The sequence below is a fragment of the Metopolophium dirhodum genome, chromosome 7 (genome assembly GCF_019925205.1).
Source record: "Metopolophium dirhodum isolate CAU chromosome 7, ASM1992520v1, whole genome shotgun sequence".
NCBI classification, from domain to species: Eukaryota; Metazoa; Arthropoda; class Insecta; order Hemiptera; family Aphididae; genus Metopolophium; species Metopolophium dirhodum.
Window position 1 is genome coordinate 35,444,393 of NC_083566.1, and position 24,330 is coordinate 35,468,722.

Consider the following 24,330-nt stretch of genomic DNA (forward strand, 5'->3'; position numbering starts at 1 on the left):
TTATAATGCTCAAAATACTATGTTTTATTAAAAAGATAAGACGCGCCATGTCGACACGTGAATGTTATTACAAAATTCGATAATATTAAACGGCGTACAAAGGATATAAAATGTATTGATTGTTTTTTGTTTTGGTGTTTGTTTCACGACGATGTACAGATAGTTTAGCGGCGGACGTCGGTGATCGGATGGAGGACGAGTGCGACGGCGGTGCCGGCTGAAGAAGAGCGGACGGCGAAAGTTGTCGTCGCCGCCGCCGTCTCGTGCCACAGGTGGCGGGCGTGCGCGGACGTCAACGACACGAGGTCTGATATTATGACGTCTCGTTCCCAGTCTTCGCCGGCGCTAACGACGGCCTTGCTCCTGCTCCTATTGGACACCGTTTTCGCCACCGTTTCCATCACCCGGCATCATCGAGGAGACGTGTTCGACGTGTCAGGTAAACGACTGCGTAGGAAACAAACAAATCATTATCACCGATTAATATTATTAATTACTTATCATAATGGTTACGGCGTTGGCGCTGTCGTATTTCTATAAAATCGATTTAGGCATACAGTGGGCGCAATAGGGCGGCTGGTTACGTGCCCGGGTTGATAAAAATATCGACGGACGCGAATAACGTTATAGAAACTGAGAATAAAATATTTATTGATGGCGCAACCTGTAGGGGGGAGGAGGGTATCCGGGTCTAGAACAGAATATGTCCCCTACGTTTTATTTAACAACTAGTATAGTAAAATTTTAAGTTTCTAGCGATCGACCACTTTTAATATTTAACTGTGTATTTTTCGAAAATTTTTACAACCTTGCAATTTTCAATATACCTACATATTTATAAATATGTTTTATAGTATTTTATAAACTCGTAAATAATACGTATTATAACTATATGACAATAATTGACAGTCAAATTTTAACTGCCGACAACTGCAAAATGTCTCAGTGGCGGCTCTAATACAAATTTACCGTTTATTTAAATTACATCGATATTGTTTTATACTTATAGAATATAGATGATACCTATAATAATAGGTAAACTAACAATTAGTTATACATTTTTAGATTAAACGATTATGAATGCGACCGACTGCGATAATGGTATGATAAAATCGTATTGCGATTGACCTTTATTCAACTGAAGATCGACTGGTTAAGGAGTGGTCCCAGTGGTTAGTTCCAATTGAGTCATATTTGAGTGTTCGTAGCAAATGATATATTTTATTGGAAATATTGTAATTATATTATCATAATATTCAATTTACATTATACACTGTAGGTACAGATTATCTGAGGCAATTTTTGGTTGCACACTTACATTACTGGCGTATCATAGTGGTATATTGACATATTGTATTATAATTTGCAATATATTATAATATGTATAACGTAGTCGCATCTCGAATATCACGTTATCGTTCGCACATACACATATATAATTTAATTATTACCTAAACGAAACATAATGTTAGAACTAAATAATAAAAACTGTCTTGGTTTTTAACTGAATATTAGCATTTGGAGCAATAAGATATTGCCACGGAGTGTCGTACAGAAATAGTTGTTATTTTCAATTTTCATACAATTAGGTTTTAAATAGAAAATCTCACTTCCGTAATATCTATAAAGACCGATGAGTGTAAACGCGTTCTTACAACATCGACGTGGCAAGATAATAATATAAAATCTTATAAGAAAGTTTTTGTTGTTAATATAGTCAAGTCAATATCTTGAGGGGTGTTCACTGTTCAAGTATAATTTTTAACCATTATAGATTATAAGTAGATATAAAAAATATACATACATGCAGCTACGAAACGGTGCCGAGACACGCATACTAATATAAGAAGTACTGTATTCTATATACATTATACTAATAAGTATATCAGAATCAGATAATACCTGTATAGTTTTTTATGGGCAATAAAATGTATAAGTGATAAAACATTTGATTGCTATATTATATGACACACGTCTATTATATATAAAGTTGAAATAATAAAAATAAATCCGTTAGATCACAAATAATCCTCATATTTTTTTTAATTCTTTAGTGTTACTCTTTACATTGAGGGTCAATGTTGGCTGATAACTTTATTATGGTCAAGCCATTTCCTTTGATATGGCTTATATGAATTGATGTAATAAAATATTATAATGTAGGTCTTTGAAGTGGGGTGTATGTTAAACTATATTAATATTATTAAATTATGAGTGTCAGGGTATGGCAATTGCTGGTATGTGAGGTAATCAGGACCTAATTAAATGGAGAGTTATCGAGAAAATATCGGTAAGCAATGCAAAGTATTTATAAGTGAAAAATTATGGGTATTCTATTTCATAACCTATCCAGGATGTAAAATGTTACAATAATAAATAAGCAACATATTCATTAAAATTGTAAGTGTTAACTCAAATCCAAAACAAATGACAATGTCGGTAGCCGATTTAAAAGGATAATTTATGCAAATATTTAAAAACTTTTTTCAGCTCGTTTTCTTTCTGTTTTAGGAAATTAAATTAAGCTTTGTCCGAAACCCTGCAGAGCGAAAAATAGTTTAGATATAAAAATAACAAATAGATAGGTACATCGTGGTTTTATATTAATTGCTTACTAATGGATAGTATAATTTGGTCTGTCAACCATTTGCATCATGACGTAGTCGACCGCGACGGACTCGGGACTGCACGGCGGATCGGCTCTCTGCCCACTTGTATACGTATATATTACCACCTTGTCCGCGGAATTGAAGCATAATAATAATAATAATAATATAACGGAGGAATGGGTCGTAAATCGTAATTCAAAAATGTGTAAAATGAATGTGTGCATACAAACGCCAACGGTTTTAGAACAGCTTATAAAACATATATTATAAAATTACGGTCGTAAAATAATATCGAGGCGTGTTGCGATCGCATGGCACATGGACTTGACACAATAATAATAGGTTGAAAACTCCACAGCCCGTTGTGCACAGGCGACAACGACGTGCCGACAAATCGATTAAAAAAAAAAAACTTAATGTAGGTATGATATTATTATGGTGTACGTCAAAGTGGTGACCTCTTCGTGCATTGGGAATGTGTGTGTAAATGCATTGTACGTACCTGTAATGTTAACACGTTAATATGATTGTACGTCTTTGCGAAATTATTTAAATATATACAGATGGGTAACATATCTGCAGCCTCACAGCGGTAGCCCGCAATAAATCATGATAGTGACAATTTGTTCGGATGATATTGAATTAGTGTATGCGTGTTCAATGTATATATTAACATATTATTAATATATTTATAGATGATTTATTATTACTATAATATTATCATTAGTTAATTATTCCTAATATATAGGTATATATGTATATGATAATAATTAATAATAAACACTAGAAAAACTTGTAACTATAACCATAATAATGCTTGTAATTATTGTAGTTTTTAATGAAAACAGTCTCAACGATTCAATTTTAAAATATCATCATATTTACTGAACTTGGCTTGAAATCACATTATTCGTTTTAATTTATTTTACATAGGAGTTTTTCAATAATATTACGATATATTTTTCCTGAGTGATTCTACGCGACTTGCGTAAGCACTACCTATATTGCTTCAATGATTCGACCGAAAACATTATGTTGTGTATTATACAAATATGAACCAATTACCAAAAAGAAACCCATACAGTAAAAGCTTTTAAAAAAGCCAAATCAGGACTATATTTAATAACACAAAACATATAAATAATAATGAAAATATAGAAAATATTAAATCAATAAAAATTATAGGATATTAATATTAACTATTACCAATAATAGGCAATGATGCTATCAACTATTTAAATTGATATTTTTTTTCAAATTGATTATTTGACAAATTGTTTTCTTTGATTTGCCGTCATGTTGAATTTTTTCTACTCATAGCATAATAAATTATCCAGGCCCATATTAGTAATAACATCAAGTTTTACAACATACCTGAAGGCTAAAACTGATGTTAATAATTATTGTTATTAACATATAATACTATTATATCGAATGGCACGCGACGGTATCGGTAAATTATTAAAACAGATTAATCTCAATGAGGAATGACAGTAATTCACGATCAATAATAGACTCACGCCAAACATCATTGTGATCGAGTAGTATATTTTAATAGTTATTATAGTCGAGTGAAAATTATGGCATAGGTATATAATGCCATAATGGTATAAAAACTGACAATATTAATATTGGGAATAAATAAGTTTTCAATTTGCATTTTATAGATTCAGAGCTAAGACAAATTTCAGTATTATTTTTAACTTCATACCAGTTTAATTAAAATAATAAGCTTAGAAAGATTCTTTAAGTTTTAATAACAGAGTATAAATAATTTTATGTTTATTATAGAAAAAAAACTAGAATAAAAAGCGGGCATTCTTCGCAAATGGGTTGTATAAAAAAAAAAAAATAATTATATCTTACAACCAACAGTATTGGGAAGACATCTGTACAGGTGTGTTCGATGTGTGTTATCATATTTATAAACCGGGAAGCAATAACTATATTAATATTGCGGAGCGCAAAGTATAGGTATAGGTAGTGTTTTTCCCGACATTTCAAACATTTACAATTTTGAGAAACCCCCAAAAATACCCACTTCTTAACTTCATCCAATTTCCAATCGACTAAACTGTTATGTTTTCTGAGACTATAAACATATTTATATGGACGAAAAACAATTCGCCTGACTTGACTGAATATCAAAATATCACATCAGTCATCAGTTATGTAAAACTGTTCTCGCGCTACCCGGAATCTAAAGTAGATTCTAATTTTACACTGCGCTAGCTATAAAATTATAATTGGTATAAGGTCATACCACAGAATACATTTAATTTACATCATACGGACATTATAATTAATTAACATTTGTTAAACGATAGTCGATTACCACTATTATTATTGATTGTGTATAAGTATATAAGTGTTAATTACACAGAAAACGGGTATATTCTATCAGCAATCATAAATTAACTTAATAAAAAAATTGCTGGGATTTAAAGCCTTAGCATAATTTGACGGGTTTGTAATGAAACATTTGAATTTCCATTCTTCTAGACCTCAATATGCCTGTTATTCGAGCAATTCGATATTCGTGTTCGCGCCAAATTCGTGTCCATCTATACGTAACACGGTAACACAATTGCGGTTCTGGGACCAAGCAATGCGCAAACAGTTCAGCCCTCGTTTGACGATGTCACATTGAAAAAAAAGTAGCGATTCTAGTGCCCGTATGCACAGGTCTTAGTGCAGTGCGAAAAAATACATGAAAGGGAATAATTTACAAAAGAGCCATGCCGTCATTGCAGGTGTAATTTGGGGAAATAATTTGATCATGCGGTAAACTTAAGTAGTTATCTACATAATTTTGAAGTGAAGAATCCGCTGAAAATATTATTCCATAGCAAAAATATCATAACTGAAAAATAATAATAACTAAAATGATAAGTATATTTATTTATATTAATTCATAAAAGGGAATTTTTGAATTTATAATCTGTAAGGATTTCTTACTTTCAAATGATGTAGCAAATTGGTTCAAGATCGAGTTTTAAATAATCTTTGTTGACTATTACATTCAATACGAAATAAATATAGATATGTTTTGGTTTTTAGATCGTAATTTATGTTTTGAGATTTTTTAAAAAATTATTTATATTTGTTTTAGCATTTATAAATGATTCTAATTTTACGGTGATCTACGTGTCAACTAAGCATATATTGGTTTCGAGGACATTTTTTGGGCGGTCATCATGATAATATATGATTATTATTACCTGTATGTTACCTATATAAAAATCCACGCCACAGCCGTTCCTAATTTTATTTAACAAATTATTTTTCGTCTATATTTTTATCGAATGAGTTTCAAAACGTTTTTCTATACCTACGCATGCACCCGCGTACATCATATTATTATAATCTCGGCACAGAAATACTCCCATGTCTTGGCCACCGCTTGAATAACAAAAAATTAACGATTTCGAAGAAGCGAAGTTTTTAAATAGATTGTTTTCCACAGACGTGAAATGTTCGATGGAAACTTGTGTCGGAGTGAGCAGCGGTACGGCATCGCTGGTCGACGGCATCGTAGCGGCAGAACGCGATTACCCGTCATCGGTCGGTAGCAGAGGCTACAAACAATCGACCGGAACGTCCATGGAACCGTTGCACAACGGCAACTGCAGGTGTCAGTGCATACAACCCGTGCCCGTTTTCAGGGACGATTTGCGGATATGTGTCGACGATCTGCAAGGTTAGTCCTACCGGGTCACATTTCGTATTTTAGCAAGCATATATATATATATTATAAGACCCATCTATGCACCGCATCATCAATAACATTTTCACTGTTCAATATATTATGATTTTTTAGCTTTAATTGTGTAAAAGAACCAACTCTATGTTAATGATAATTCTTTATTGGTTTACATTATCACATTTCCAATACCAATGCGTAATAATGGAAATGTATCTTGAACATATACGGATTTTTACTTAACCACAACAATTATCAAATTATTTATTTTTTTATAAAATCCCTAGTTCTTCGATCCCAATCTACTCTACAGTCTACACAATTGTAAACGAATACCTAATTTTATCAGAATTACATAGCCATATTAATGTATATAGATAATTATTAATTATGTACAGTAGTATATTATATATACTAACTATACTAAACGTGCGACATTTTCTTTCACGCGCGTACAATAATACAATATTATTGTATATATAGTGACGGGCGACGATGGATGGACCTTATTGAATATTGCCGCCGAGTACTAGTTTCAAGTTTCGACAGTTTCGTACGAAATATAATAACAAAAAAATAAAATAATATTTTATCTGGTAGTGGTCAAATAAACCGTGAAAAATTCAATCGGCCGTGTTAAATATCAACATGCGTAGAGAGAAATCCGAGTATCCGACAAGAAACAATATGTATAAGGAAGACGTAAATATTTTAAAATATAACAACGCTAACCTAGTAACACGGATTCGATGAATCTAACGTGGATCATTAATAATTAATTAGTAATCGCATTTTTGTTATTTAAGAAAAAAATCTTTGTGTTTAACAGAACGATTAATTGTTTGATAATTACCAGAATGATTTTGAAAAATTTTCACTTTAAAAAAAATAACTGAACCATACAAACGATGACTAATTATAGTGAGAGAATATCATAATTTGAACATTTTTGACGTCCGTTTATATGTTTCAAGCTTTAAATAGAAGAACATATACAACTTATATCATTATATGATTGCATTTACACAATGCAAATATTTAATATTAAGATAATCGTTGACTTGTGATATTATTTTAACAGATATTTCATTAAATGTTTGACATTGGTAGTAGCTTGACTCTTGTTTTCTTTTTAAAGCCGAATATTATTTTGTCTGCCTAAAATTTAACAGCAAACAAAAATATCATAGTTTTTAAAAATAATTTTAACTGTAATTTATAAATAGGTATAAGTATTTATAATTTATATTTAGTAGTATGTTCCTACATTGTATTTATTAAAACCAAAAAATTGTATTCGAATTAAAACCTAAATTCGTGATATACCTAGGTACATATTTAACAAATAAAAACCGAAACCGTAACCAAATCAGTTGACGCTATATATTGACCCATAATTCAAATGCATATTAACAATTTATTATATGGTGTATATAATAAACTCCGTCACGCATTCCAAACAACAAGTCCTCATTTGTAAATTTTCTAGAATTTATTTGAATATTTTCCCAGTAAATAGTCAGAGCAATATTTCGTTTGGATTTATTTTGTTGGTTTTTTTTAAATTATAGTTTCAATTGTTTGCTTGTCATGTTGGACACATGAATACATTTTTGTTATCATGAATGATAACCTATTATTATAGGTATAGCTAGAAATTGTTTTTATTTAATTAGATTATTCTTCGCTCACGTTATTCAATAATTTTTAAAAACGAATAGGGGACCACGTGTTCAGTTTATTAGATAATAATGTATCCGTTTTACTATTTTAGTAAAACATATTTATATTATTATTTATTGTTTTTTAATCCAAAAACTACAGAACCACTGTACCAAATTTTCCATGTTTTACGTTTGTAACTTTGTAAGAAGATGGAGACAACAAATGCCCGTGTGGTATCCTCTTAAAGCGATTATAGAAAAAAAATTCACAATAGTTTCAAATCTTCATATCTTTCAAAAATTGATCCCGATAAACATTTTAACGATGATATAAATAACAACTGGTTAAATGCGTATAATGAACACGTCATATAATATTATATACTTCCAGCTATATACAATATATGTCTATAATCTATATATTATAATATATAAACTAGCTGACCCGCCCGACGTTGTCCAGGCCAAAGATTTCTATTTTTAATAAATATATTTGTACAAAATGTATATACCCATACTTACATAATATGTAACGAATTGCAACCATTTAGATTGACAAAAGAAAATTTATTTTTTCATATGCTAAAAAAAATCATGTGTGAGCTACCCTTATTATTATATTTATAGACATAGATTGTTATTATTTTTGGCTACCTAATTAATTTCGACAAAGAAAATTATTATACATTAAAACCTCCCCAGTCCCCGTGACTCGACCGATTTATTAGTGAAAACCGTACAATGTATGCATGTTATGTACATATAAACCTTCCTCTTGAATCACTCTATCAATTAAAAATAACCGCATCAAAAACCGTTGCGTAGTTTTAAAGAGAGAATGAGAAGAGAGAAAAGAGAAAAAGGGACTTTGTTTCATAATATATATAAGTACCTGTGCCGGGTCATTCATTTAACGCAACACTATTTCAAAAAATATTACTTAATGTTTTTGAAAATAATTTCTTACATGGTTTCAAGTTGTAACAAAACAACGTTTTTCAAAAAAAATATATATTTTCAAATATTTTTTACTCTTATAATTTTTTAAGTTTTTTAATGACAACATTCAGTTTTAATTTCATTTTCGAAAGTTTTTATTTTTCCGAGTATTTCAATACATAAAAATCGAATTTAGGACGAGTAAGTTTAAAGGTTATAACTTATAAGTATATACTTAAAAGTTATTATGATGCGCGATTACCCATCGCAAAATGTTGATGTATACGGCTTCACTAATTTAAGCTTTAAATACTGATAACTTATCAACTACTCGTCCTAAATTCAATTTTTAGGTATCAACATAATTAAACAAATATTCTGCTTTGGAGTATGAAATTAAAACTGTATGTTGTCATTCAAAAAAGTAAACAACTTAAAAAATGATATAAGGATAAAAATATTAAAATATATAGGTATTATTTAAAATGTTAATTGTGACTAAAAACCATCTAAAAATGTTTTTCAAATTTTTTTGAAATAATGAGTGGTTTATTATAAAAGAATCACCTGGTATAGCACAATATATTAAAGTTGGTCGGCAAGCATTATGTCGGTCATACACTTCAAAGCGAATTATCAACACAAAAAGAATGATTTAGAGCAGTTTATTTAACAACAGACGGAAAAAAATAGATACACTTTCAGGCCATCGATTCTTCACCACATTCCCACATTGTACATTTAGACATCACTGATTAAGCCAACAATTATTAATAACATTAAGTGTTTTCGATAACGTTAAATGTTTAAAAGATGTCACATTCGAACGACCGGCGCGACAGATATACTTTGGAAAACATACTATACATAACGTCTTATTTGATAATAAAGCTATTAATTTTTGGTTTCTTACGACTTCAACGCATAATTTAGAGAAAAATGTTTATAAACGACGTAATATATATTATAATATAGGTACGTACGTCTATATAAAGCCACCGATTGTGAGCGACTAACTGTAGAATATACATTTAATTTGGGTCGTAAAAACACATTTATGCATTGCCTGTAATCCTGCCTATTTTATTGGCTTGTTTATTACTATATAGGATCCTATACGGAGGCTGATGACCCGTTAATCAGAATTTTTACTTCAACCTAAACTATATATAGGAAACTACAGAAACATATCATAACTCTTCAAGATTCCATTAAAATACAAATTTTCTGCGTCTTAAAAATCAAAATTGCAATTAAATTACCAATGGGCAATAATAGTTGAAAAAAATTACTCGTTATCATTCGAATAAACATAAATAATATAATTAAATTATTATACACACAACTTGTATTCCGTCATTACCAGACGATTAAACAATAAATTATATGTATCTTATATTCTTATATTAAAGCAAATTCTATAGTTGGCAGTTCGTATACGAAACTATAGGGTTCGAAAAATATAACAACTGAGTTTATTATTAACACACTAAAAATGACTTAGATCTTTGTTTTAAATGTAATGTTTAATATTTAACTGTTCACAGAATGTTCGTTAGCTTCATTCGTGTCTGGCACAACGGTACAAAAGATACCTTACGTATTTCTACCACTACAAGGACAAATCGTGTATCCTAGTGCTGAAATTAAAATTGCTGGTACGTATTTTATTTTGGATAAATATTATATTAGTTGTCGTTTCAAAATAGACGCAGAAAAGCATACAAATATACTAGTTATACTTGTTACGTTGTACAACGAATTGCCTACAAATATATTAATACAAATCAAACTATCTAAACCTACCACATTTATACTAGGAATATAGAATTAATGGTATATAAATTAAATACATTTTCAAATATATACGCAGTATAAAAAAATTGCATAATACTATTTCGGCTGATTTATTTTTGGTCAGAGATGATAAACATTTTTTTGTTGTGCCGTTATAGTTCATATTTGAATGTGCAGTATTGTTAATTATAGTAAACACTAAACACGATAGTCATAGATAAACATTTAACTTTAGGAGGACGTCTAAGGGCGTAAGTGCGTCTTAAGTGCGTAACAATAAATTTTTTCGCTTAGCAGTTCACGTTTAGCATCGTTAGTTTTGTTATTAAAGCGAATTGGTCTATCTATTATTAAACTTTAAAGTAACACAATATATTTGTCGGACTGTGTTAGATGTGAATTTTTTGATATTTTTATTTTTAAACGACTCATGAGAATTTTTAAATTTTAATATCACACTGCACTTAAAACTTGCTTCAAAATTAAAATATTGAAAAAATGTTTTCAACAAATTACATACAATTTTGTTGGATTATTAGATTTAATATTAGGCCAATTCACACTAACATTAAAATTAACGAAGCAAAACGTGAATTGCTAAACGTAGATTGTTAATAGTGACTCTATATATATAGATATAAGCACTTGTAAGACGGAGACAACAAATGTTTGGTAAAATGTCCTCTTAAGCAAATAATATACTTTATTACTTGATAGTCTATAGTGTTTTGAGATTTTAGAATATGTAGGTAGGACGTAGCTACGTAATAGGAATGCAAATAGCTAATATATATAAATATAATATATTAATAGAGTCAAAAACATAATCATGACAATTTAGAAGTTTTTTATGTTGATGGTAAAATGTACAGTTTTTATGCGTATGGAATGCACGTGTCAATCCTGAGGGTATAATAATATAGGTATACCTACCTATAAATATTTACTTTAAAAGTATTACAACTGAACTTATTTAGCCAGATTCAAATTACCGAGTTGATTTCTGCGCGTGGTAACTATACTCGTTAATTTACAAAGCCTCGTGGCATCTATTTAACTTAATACTTTTACCATACTTAAATATATAACTGTCGATGGTTATTTAGTGTTCATTATGCATACAAAGCCAAAGATGTATATTGTGTATTAGTTTAGTTTTAAATAGATTATTACATATTAAAACAAATTGTAATTTGTAGCTCACGACCCGTGCTAGTTTTTACCACCGTTGAAAACAAAACAACTTAAAAATTAAAATATTAATGTATTTTGCTGGGGGCAACAATTATTCACTAATCAAATTGCAAGTGTGTTCGTATAACAGGTCACAGGTGCCATTACTTTGTTCATCTTACTTATAAGTCATAAATCATCATATTTTTATCATTATAACCGCGTTTATGCCATTTTTATTCCTCGGGTCATTACACAATATATAATATACTAATAATATATTCTATTAATTATTATTAAACCATTCTTAAACATTTTTTTTTGAAGATTAATTAGACAATAAAATCAATTTGCATTTAAGTCAAACATTAAATTAGGTTACAATGTATGTACCTACAATACGTATAATTAAGCCGTCAACTGTTTCATTCTAAACCATTATTTTAACATAAAAATTATTAAATTAATACAACTATAAGAGATAATTAGTAGTAAACAGTAGAATATTATTAGACAAATCAATAATTAATTTAATCAAGACGTAATTATATCATACTGTTTTACAGGTATGCAGTATCCTATTTGTGCTATTTCAAAAGCAAAATATTTAACTCGAGGCGGTTGGATAAATTTTAAAAACCAATCAGACTTCGAAATCCCTTTCCAAATACACCGCGAAAATGGACACATCATGTTATTAGTAAGTTCAGTAATATTTTTTTCTGTTATCGACAAACTCTATTTTTATGTATTTATAAGTTTAACATATATAAATAAAAATAAATAGCATTTTTTTTTTATTAGTCGATACCTATTTTAATAAATTAAACTATATTACAATGTTATATATAAAAAAATATATTACCTATACACATACGAAATAATCATTAGGGTAAGATAAACTGCTTTATTTAAACATATCAAAACTTTGAACAAGATGTTTAAAATAAATATTTATTTTAAATTACGTTAACACAGATATTTTAGAATGTCGCATAATGATACACGATTATTATTAAGTAAATAGATAAAATCTAGTTCCTATAGCTAGTTATAACATATATACCGGATATTCTTCTTTTATTAATTGGTAGGAGAGCAACAATAAATAAAGAATAATAAATAAATAAATAATAAATTATGTGTACAAACATTTGATCAATGGTTTTTAACTTGCTTAATAATTCAAGATTCAAAAATAGAAAATAATTTCTCGTTTAAAAAAAAAAAATATTGTATTATATTTTATAATTTATTATTAGATCTTTTAAAATTAAAATTGTTGAAGTTTCCACATTAAGAATTATTTGAATAACATAGGTAACCTACTCGTAAGTCGTAACTATAATATTTATTAAATTACATTTTACAAACAAATTACCTCAACTGTATCCCGTGGTGTTAATGATAAAATTATTCAAATATTTTTATAAACAATATTATTATTGAACTGTTATATATTCTTCTTATTTTTGTACCTTCATCTACAATTAATGCCGTATAAATAAAATAATATACCGAGAATACTGAGTGATATACATTACTTCAAAAGTTTAAAACAGCTATAATATTATTTTGTAAATTATATAAAATTTCAAAAATGGAGTAAAAACATTTAAATGTGTTCTAAATTTGTTCACCGTTTTAACGTAAAATGGAAGTTTATTGAGTAAAATAAAATTTAAATAATAATCAGAAATTGATAGTTAGTACCTATACGGCTAAAGGTACTTATTATTTCAAAATCCGTGAAAAGCCTATTGTAATTATTTATGTATTGAATATATTTTTTAGTGGTTAGGCGATTTACAATCGAGGACCAACATCGAAGGAAGGCTAGTATTGATCGAAATGATTTGTAAAGAAACATTATCACAAGATTATGACAGCAGTTTTCAGCAAGCCATAACACCTTGTCTTTCATTTAGAATAGCAGGAACTCCAAGTAATTTAAAAAATAATAAAAAGTATATAAAAATGGTTTTTTTTTTAATAAATATGATTTGCAACAGGTGTAAAAGAAGTTTTATTTTCAACTGACATTCGATCATCAGATAATGCTTCTAGTTCAGGATTAACTATAAGTGAACTAATAGCTGTGGCGATTTGTTCTATTCTATTAGGACTAATGTATGTAGCATCTATTTTGTTGTACTTGCATGTCCGTAAAGGGAGACCTAAGGGACAAAATGGAGATATAGAAGCTTTTAAAAACCCATTAATGTCAAACGGTATTACTGAAGAGGGTATAGTAAAAAACAACCCTCTGTTACAACACAGTTACAATGATAATGAGGCCTTTGAGTCAGACGAAGACAGAAATTATAGTATAAGTACACAAGGAGAACCTTCTATGGATATGATGGAAAATAATAATATTAATGTAAGTACCTAAAGCAATGGGAATAAAATATAACCCTACTAAGTTAATATTAAAATAATTAGTACTACCTAATTTATGTATTTATTACAGAGAAATTTAACAACAGCTATTGTACACCCTATTCAGTCATTTAACTCATGTGTTGGCCATTCAATGTATTATTCAGATTCAAATTCTATAGAAAAACATCCAGAAGAGGATATTTCAATAGTGGAAACATTGGATAACAAAGAAGATCGACCAGATAATATCAGATCAATAGTGTGTGCTAACCCAAGAAAAAAACTTTACTTCAATCCAGACTATTTTGAACTTGAATTATTAATGGTAAAAAAATAATTTATTTTTTTAATTAAATAAGTAAAATAAAATATAAATATTTCAATAATTTCAAAAATAATTAATTATTTTTAGGCTCCTCCACCAGCAGCGTTAGAATTTTTGGAAAAAATTCGTGAAGTGATACACGAAGCAAAAAGAAAAATAACAATGAAAAAATTCACACCAAATCTTATTGTGATCCAAGAAGATGCAAACGAAGACACAAATGAACCATTAAGTTCTTGCAATAAATGCAAGACTCAATTTAAAATTAAATCAGCTACAATACAAAAATGGTTGATGAATGTACCTATAGAAGTTACCAAACCCAAGAAAAATCAAGCTCCTTGTGTTCCTGTTGAGTTAAAAGCAAAAGATGACATAAATGATGGAAATTACTTGCAGCTCAAAGAAAACGAATTAAAATCACAAACTGATGAAGTAGAAGAAGCAAAAGAAGAAGAAAAAATAATAGAAGAAAAAGAAGAAGAAGATGATGATGATGATGATGATGATGACGATGACGAAGAACAGGGTACTAACATCGAATGCGATAGTTTGGAAAGATCAATGAATTACAGGCAGAAATGTGGATATCATACACCGTCAGAGTACGGATTTGTTAGACCAGACCTGAGTCCAGTTTTAAGTAATTCTGCTTTACCGATGGATGAAGAACTTACCATTAGAACCACATATACTTATGATACTATCACAAAAAGAGAAAGCTATTATGAACATATATCTGGTCCAGACTGTATACGAGAAAAACCCAAAAAGGAGATCTTACCCGATATACTTAATAGGTCATCCGAACGTTATAGTTTGGTTAGCGAAGTATATGTAAATGATAACTTTAACACTAGTATGTCGCCTAATAATTCACTGGATAAAAAGATTAAAAAGAAGAGTCCAGGTCAAATAACTATTGAAGTTGAAGACTGTCCTGACAATCATCCAGCAGAGGATTCGGACAGTTTTGAACCAGATACATTAGATAGAAACTGTACCAAAATAAAACCAAATTTGAAAGCAGTATACTCTTCAGACTCATTGGAGCAATTCAATAGTCCTAAAAGCATAAATAATAATGGATATGGTAGTTTATTAGAGATATACGAAGCAAAGAATGTCATGGCTGATGTGCAAAAGAGAAGAGATATGAGCCAACTCGAGGCTAAATACTTAAAACCAGATCCAAAACACTGTCGAAGGCAAAGGTGTCCATCACCTTTGTCTGTACAAAAGCCTCCAAAAAACGCCTGTGTCAGAAGCACTAGCAAACCCGGAGTCATGCAATCCGATTGCGTCAGCTCACAATTTAACCAGCGAACCCATAATATCATGGCTGGTGCTTCTGACAAACAAGCAGTCAAAAGTTCGCCAATTGATCATAACAGATATGAAGACTCCGGGTATCTCAGTACTGAATCTAACGAATCTCTTAACAAAGTGGTGGCTACTAGTCTAGATACAGATGAATCTGGGGCAGAAAGCATAGACACAGATTTCAAATTTTATAAATCTCGTACAGACCGTAATTACTGTGATTGGTAATAATTATTTATCCAAAGATATAGTTTTTATCTATTTATTTTTTAATAGTTAATATAAGTACCAAAAATTAGATTTATTTGTAAAATATGAAATTTGTAAATATTCATAGAACTACATTTAAAAAAATTTCTTTATACTAAGGTTATAATTGATCAAAAATCAATATCATTTAAATAAATTAGGTGTATCTTCATTAATTTTCTAAGAATAACTTTTTGAAAATATACAATATGATGGAGACATTTTTTTTTAACATCAACATACCAACTATTAATATTGATATATTAAGAAAAATTTTATAAAGTTATCATATGATGAAATACTTTCTCTCGATAATTTTAAAATACTTTTTAACTAATATTATCATTGATTTTTAAACAAAACTAAACATTGAAAATATCTTTAATAATACATCAACCAAATTAAAAATTTACCAAAAATGATAAAAATAATAAATATTATTGTCTCTTAATCAAGTAAGTAGCAATATATTTGAACAAAGAAACCACATGACTTTAAATTTGTACAACCTTATTTTTTTAATTTTAAAAATAAAAATATGTGTTCATAATAAAACAAATATATTATATACATTATTGTTATATTATAATATATTATGTACCTAAAAACTGTAAATAAAAAATGTGAAAATATATTTTCATATGAGGCTGGATTGAGTGCAATTATAGATTATTTTAACGCCTATTATTAAGGTTTAATTATTTAGATATATTATTTTAAGCTTTACATACAAATCAATATCAATTTTATTTAACATGATTTCAGTGCACCAATTGTTTTCTCTCTTTGCCACATACCAACTTAATGCTTAGTAGATCCAATCTTGTGCTATTAGCTTTAATATTAAGAGTGATTTAGCCTTTTATCTAACTTAACTCAAGAATATTATTTATGCTATAAGATCATTTTTAAAAAAGTAATATTATATTACTAATTACTATAGTAATATTATATTACTTACAAGATTGAAATATCTTAAAAACATATAGGTGTATGGTATAATGTTCTTAATATTAAGTTTGATCATAGGTCATTCATTAAATAAAAAAAACAATAAATCAAAGATTAATTAACTTTAATATTAAAGCTAACAACTTATTGGTTCTGCTGAATGCAAATTTACTATTTTGTATGTGTCAGACAAAGAAAAGAAATAGTGCCCTGACATCATATTAAAGCGTTTTATTATCATTACATGATTTACATGGTTGTATATTTAAATATAGATCAAGGTAACAAGCTTGTTAAAACTTTAAATTATTGTCATTCCATAAATTTCAAAAAATAAAACAATAAAAATGATACATTTCTTAATGTAGCTATATTTTTATGAAATGTATTTACGATTTGCATTATATTTTTCATTAATTTAAAAGGTATGCCACACTTAATTATAATAAATACGCAGATCTACCTACTTGTATATTTTTTTCATTATTTATTTAGAAACTTACTAAAACAAGTTTTTAAATCAAAAATGTGCGAACGCTTTGTCCTATGTGAATGCGACAAAAAACAAAACAGCTTGTATTTTTCCGCTTTTGGAACAGCATGGTCAGAATAGAATTTGCCCACACTCGCCGCATTCACATAGGGCATAGCGTAACATCTAAAATGAGAATAATATGATACTGACTACTGATGGTATTAGAATAATTTTTATATTGAATGGGCTGATATATCTTTTATTACTTTGTCACATAATAATGATAGCTTTATATATAAAATACTGTTGTTTGCTTAAATTTAAAGCCACTTAAAAAAAAATTAACTTCTTACTATTGTTTTTTTTGTTAATAATATAAACAAAAAAATATCCAATTTCTTAAATTTTTTATTATTTCTTATTTTGTTATACTTGAATCATGCAATCATTTTAAAGCTTTAGGTTTAAAAAAAAAGTATAAAATATAATAATTATTGGTAGGTAACTTTGTTGGTATCTTTTAGTCTTAATTAAAATATTATTAGAGTAAATATTAAGTAAAACGACTGACTTATAATTGTAGGTTCTGTTTGTAAATTATTTATTTTTAATCCAGAGATACCTTTTTACTTTTATCTACGAATATAATGTAAAAATGAATGAAAATTTAATATTAAAACTTTTATGATATGATTTGTTTTAATTATAATTTTAATTGCAGAATTTACATGTGAGTTTAAACTTTTACATATCTATTTATAAAATCAAGCAACCTAATGAAATTATTGATTTCAAATCTTATAGGTATTTCATCTTATATTTCTTTTAATACACGAATACAATTATAATTTCCTGGAAAAATTAGTTTAAATGTACTATATATACCTACATAAGAAACAATATAAAGTGATGACATTTAATTATTGTACTTATTGTAGTAATATTTTATTACTATATACCTATCAAAAAACAATTAGTTCAAGTAAATAGATTTAGTTGAGTTCAATTGAATATTAATTATGAATTATTTAGTATAATGTAAATAATTATAAAGTTAGTGAATAAATATTTTTATTGTTAAGTTTTATTGTTAGATATTATCATGTTTATGTTGTGTTTAATTATTGATATTGTGAATAAATTGAGTTGATCTTTCTCCTATACATTATATATTGTTGGTATATGATTGAAATATTTTATTACTTGCAGATTTTGAGTGACAAAAGAAATTATATCACAATAACCAGAAAAACATTTGTTGAAACTTCTTGACAAGGTTGACCGCCTTGTTCTGTCCATGGTTATGTTAAGAAATATATAATATTATAGGTATAGAATACAGTGACAAATATTAAATACATTTGTAATGCAACAATCAATCAATATTACTTTTTAGTGCAATTACGTTAAAGTTATCTTTAATAAAGTACTTACCAATCTACAACGAGTTATATTCCATTGTTCTCTTGGTATTATTATTTGTTTATTCAAATATCTTTTAAATATATTTCGAAGTTCCTTTAAATCTAGCATAACAGTATCAATATTATAATATGTTGGTACTTTAGTATCTAGACAATTAATTATAGTGTGCTCGGATAACATCGTACTTAGTACTTGAATAAATGTTTTTGTATACCCCAATGAGCTGCAAAATTAGTTTAATTAAGATTAAATTTATTTATTTTGTATGCATTAGTAAATAATGAAATAGAAAACATACTCAGAATAAACCTTAAGAATATATTCTAAAGGCGATAATGGATCCAAATAGCATATAATTGTTCTTAACCACGATAATGAACTGTGAACAAGCCATTCATGTTTTACATCAAACTTAAAATTGTTCATCATCATATTTTTTAGATCTTCATGACACATGGTACTCTTAATTCGATAACATGAGACTAATTTAGTGCAACGTACTGTCACTAAATCTTCAACTACAACAAAATATAGACAATAATGTTAGTTGAAAAAGTATTAAATATATTTTTAAAAAAGTCCATAGAACTTAGATTAATAATAAAAAATTACATAATTTAGATGTCTTTAAAATTATTACTTAAAACTAATAACTATAAAAAGCTGCAATTAAATATTAGATATAACTTCAAGAATAACAATATTAGAATAATAAATGTACATTTTACTATTTTACTAACAAAACATTGTTACTTATGGTACCAAATATATTATATAAAATATACTTTTTTTTATGTATTACAGGAACATTAGTTTTTAGTCTTGTGAGTAAATGATTCAATTATTAATAGTTAATAAGATACAAACAATGTAATACCTATGTGATGATAACAAAACATAATATAATTAATGATCATTAATATTTTACACAACAAATTGAATAATTTTTTGTGACCCAAATATCATAGTCTCTTACTTGTTTAATAAAATATTTAAAAAATGCTTCATATTATTATGCATGTGAAAACAATATTACAATAAGTAAAAGTGTACTTTAGTTACCTATACTGACATTATTACTTTTAATCAGAGAAAATTAATATATTAAGTAAAATTGACTTAAGTACCTGAAGTTGTCTTTAAGTAATTTAAATGCTAATATACTTACCAAAAATACCATTTTTAACAAATGTATCAAATTCTTTATCCAAGAATAAGTTTGCAGTAACCATAATTTTATCAGAATTAATGTATTGTATCCCTAGAATATAAATAAAAAAGAATAAGTACCTATATTATAGTATCTTTGTTTATTTATGATTTTAAGTACCCTAACTTACAACTTACTATCATCAATTTTGTTATTTATGTACACCATGCTATTAACAAAATATGGAAGTGATTTAGTGTTCCAATTATCAATGACAACTATAAAGACATTTGAAAAAATATTAAACTAGAATCAAACAATACTTGTTAGGTAATTATAATATTCAAACAATATAATTATTTACTTGTAATTATGATTGAACTTTCAGAATTTAAACGCATGGGACTTTTTTCAATACAAGTATTTTTATTATCACTATAAAAGTTAAAACCACTTTTATTCTTTTCAACTGCCCAACATTCATAACGAAATTTTGACCAAATTTGTGTATTGTCTTCTAATAGTATTAGATTAAAATTTGATACAGGTCTAAGTATAATCATAAACAATTTAAATTTTTTTAATATGTACAATTAATGAATTAAAATTATACTTTACAATTTTGAAGTGTTTTGAAGAGTAAATCCATACACAAGATTTTCATTAGATAATTTTAGCCAAGAACTTTTTGTTATAACATTCGATAACAATTTAACATCAGAAGTACCATCATTAGATACTTGCATTACAGCACTGATAAAAGATGTAGTTTTTTGTGATATTTTATTTCTTTCTGTGTCATATAATGTTTTTAAATGCTGTAAAATAGAAAACCAATAAATTATAACAAACAATAATTTCATGATAAATAAGTCTTATTACCAGTATACTGGTATATTTAAATGGATTCTATTTGGTGTTTTATATTGCTTATTTTTATAACTTAATTCAATAAGAGGATGTCAGTGAAATATATGTTTTCTCTCTCAGGTCCATGTGCAACAAAGTTAAAATGCATTAATGTAAAATTGTTGTTTTTATGATTTTTGAATGATAGTAGAGTAAAATCACCTATTACAAAAATTATAGAGGATTATTTTTTCTAGGATTTAACATAATATCAGTATTATATTTTATTATTATTTAAGGCCCCTGCAAATGGGTCATTTTTAAGGAGTTGTGTTTAGGCAATTATTTTGTTCCTGCGATTACTGATCGTCTTTGTGTGCGTAGTAAATTATCATTAGTGTGTGTATACTCCCCTACCATCACCCGCAACCCGCATCAATTTACAATAAATTGTTATTTCTTATCTGGTTTATGGTCGCACGCACATGCACAGTCAATCAATGTCCAGATCAAAATATTTAAAACCAATTTATGGACGTGAAATAGCCGTCGCACTGACAAAAATTAAGGTACTTCTAGTGGTTCGATTTAAAAAATGTAAAGATTGTGTTGGTTAACAAGTTAACAAGTACTTTGCATCGGTCGGAGCACTTTTTCAACTTTAGCAAATTCTTGACGAGAATAAATATTTTAAAAATTTTTAGTATTGAATATATTCAAAAATATCTAAAATATAAAAATATGCTCTGACCGATGCAAAGTAGATTTGTTGACCAATTAAAACATCTTTACATTTTTTTAAATTGAACCACTAGAAGTACTTTAATTTTTGTCAGTCGCTAAAGTCGTTTTGATGAAAAATTAATAGGGTTTGCAGGGTTTCCTTAACATTACATCTGACTTAAAAAATACAAATAATTTGAAAATTTAAAAAGATATTTAATTGTGTTGAGACAATATTTAGACAAATTAATATGTCACACCCTCAAAAATATTATTCATTACATTTTGATAACGGGTGATTTTACTCCAAGATAACTCAAAAAAGTTGAGCAGAAAGAAAGAAAAAACAAATGGAGCGCTGATATCCTCTTAAGCTTAAAATGTCTATTATTACAAATAATCAAGATTAATTATTAACTGATGGGTATTTAATATTTTAATTTAGTTACTCAGTCATTACTTGAACATTTTACAGGTGAGTAAAAACTAAATGTGATGTAGGTGCTTTCTGATATACTTAATTAATAATAAGTTAAGTATGATTTTTCATTTAACAAGTTCACAGCCGAAAGTAAATCTGAGTGCTTTATGAAAAATCTACTTACAAAAAGACTCTTAAAATAAACCAGATTTGAAAAATACAAATAATAACTATCCGGTTAGAAATTTGAACCAGCTGTAAAAACCGATAGAATAGACCACGGAAACTTGATATTTGTTATAATAAACCAGTGAAAAAAAATCCTATATAAAAACAATATTCACCATGTCACATTTACGTGGCACGTGGCCGTAAACGTGTTAATCAATATAAAGTTACAGAAATTGTGAAGTTCTGAATAATTTTTGTTTTTAACCAACAAAACTATGTACATTTTGATGAGTTTCTTTTAATTGAACATCAATACCCAATATAATATAACAGTTATACAGTTTGCAATAAAACACATTACTTGTAATTTGTTCATACAAAATGAATATACAACAGAAGTTTCTTGAGGTACACTACTAATTTGTTCCTTATTTTCAAAAATATCAATCAATTCAAAACCTTTGTCAGTTCTTATATAAAGTTGAGGTATTCCCGAATTATTATGATCATGGACAACCATTTCATACACATTGGAATATGTTGTAATAATCTAAAGATAAAAAATATAATTTTAGTAATATAGTTTAAATAATATAGGTTATACAAATATAAGTAAGTATATTAGACTATATTTGTCTCTGGTTAATTAACTATAATCCACTCCATTTAAATTATAAATCTTTTTTATATGAATAGTTACATAGTTGAGGTAAGTATAGTTAGTATAGTTATAGGTACCTTAAGACTTGTTTCTTCTTTGACTATTACAACTTTATTATCTCCATGTAAAATATAATAAACTTCAATTTTAGGCTCATTATATAGAAGAAATGGTTCTAAATGTTTAACTTCAATGTCCACATTACAATTTTTCATCAGACATCCTTTGAAAAAAGTCATAAGCTTTTTGTCCGTTGTACAGATCACCGTATCATTATCACATCCTGAAAATATATATTTAAAATAATAATTAACTAGGTACTTAAGAGTTTAAGTAACAAACAAAATTTAATTATATATAAATATTATCTCACCTTCTATTCCTTTTATAGCAGCAGTTGTGATGTCTTTATATGATTCTGGTATATTTAACAATTGACTCATAGTGAAAGAACGAATCAAGTACTCGTATATTAAAACTTAATTGATAGAAAATGATTTATATTTTTGAGTTTAATTCAATATTATTTACCTATTTGAAGAATAGGCAATACTTGTAGTTAAATAATAAATCTTAAAAAAAAAATAAAAAATAAGATTAGTATACAGAATAAAAATTGCAGTTCAGTTAGGTAAGCATTTAGCAAATTGAATAAGATGGTAGGTAGGTACTTTTGTAAAATTAATGCCATACAAATAGCCAAAAATAATATTAAGTACTGAAAACTGTCATGTTCAAAAAAAGAATTCTATAAATCATTACATATCTAATATATTATAATAATATTATATAGACTATATACCATTATTTATCACCAGCATTAATATTATTTTATAATAGTAACATTGTACAATACTAACCACTAACTAAGATGTTATTTTTTATTTACTATTTAGTAATAGTAGAATTATATAAACGATAAAATATTACTAACTATTATGTGTTGAAGTTTCAACATTTTAGTATTTAACAATTCAATTGTGACACAAACATGACAATTAATATTGACAATGTAACACTATTTTTCTATTATTAAGTCAAGAACTAATGTAATATTCAATAAAAACAAACAGACAAATTAATTTCCAATGATAAATAGGTAGAGTAATATTACTAATATCATAATATTCTTAGTTCGGGAATATTGTGATTTGTGGTAAGTTTAAATTTGAAATTTGATAAGAAAATACTGTTTTCTACTTATCAATATTATCTGTACCCACCAACCATAGATATTAAAGAATGGATGGGATGGGCCAATATGGCTACATTAATAAAATATGGGGAAGTGTGCCGGAATAAGTAAGAGAGATGGACTGTTTTTTATCATTGCCTCT

At 27.5% G+C, this 24,330-nt stretch overlaps 2 protein-coding genes across 4 annotated transcripts; one reads left to right on the plus strand and one right to left on the minus strand.

Moving 5' to 3' along the window:
* LOC132948820 (uncharacterized) lies at window positions 1-24,099 on the minus strand. 2 transcript variants are annotated; one of them, XM_061019474.1, is made up of 11 exons: window positions 23,928-24,099; window positions 23,367-23,565; window positions 23,071-23,276; window positions 22,694-22,882; window positions 20,787-20,986; window positions 20,533-20,717; window positions 20,366-20,446; window positions 20,187-20,279; window positions 19,317-19,536; window positions 19,028-19,241; window positions 1-447 (listed from the first exon to the last, which is right to left on the minus strand). In XM_061019474.1, the coding sequence occupies exons 2-11, from the start codon at window positions 23,434-23,436 to the stop codon at window positions 436-438; spliced, it is 1,470 nt and encodes a 489-aa protein (XP_060875457.1). In that variant the 5' UTR covers window positions 23,437-23,565; window positions 23,928-24,099; the 3' UTR covers window positions 1-435. The 2 variants fall into 2 exon arrangements, with proteins under 2 accessions (XP_060875457.1, XP_060875456.1); XM_061019473.1 differs by having other exon boundaries at window positions 23,854-24,099.
* LOC132948819 (uncharacterized) lies at window positions 305-19,023 on the plus strand. 2 transcript variants are annotated; one of them, XM_061019472.1, is made up of 9 exons: window positions 305-439; window positions 6,076-6,309; window positions 10,463-10,573; window positions 12,452-12,585; window positions 13,680-13,830; window positions 13,898-14,268; window positions 14,359-14,595; window positions 14,683-16,142; window positions 18,803-19,023. In XM_061019472.1, coding segments are annotated over exons 1-9 (2,823 nt in total). In that variant the 5' UTR covers window positions 305-315; the 3' UTR covers window positions 18,804-19,023. The 2 variants fall into 2 exon arrangements, with proteins under 2 accessions (XP_060875455.1, XP_060875454.1); XM_061019471.1 differs by lacking the exon at window positions 18,803-19,023 and having other exon boundaries at window positions 14,683-18,784.
* Window positions 24,100-24,330: the final 231 nt, after the last annotated feature.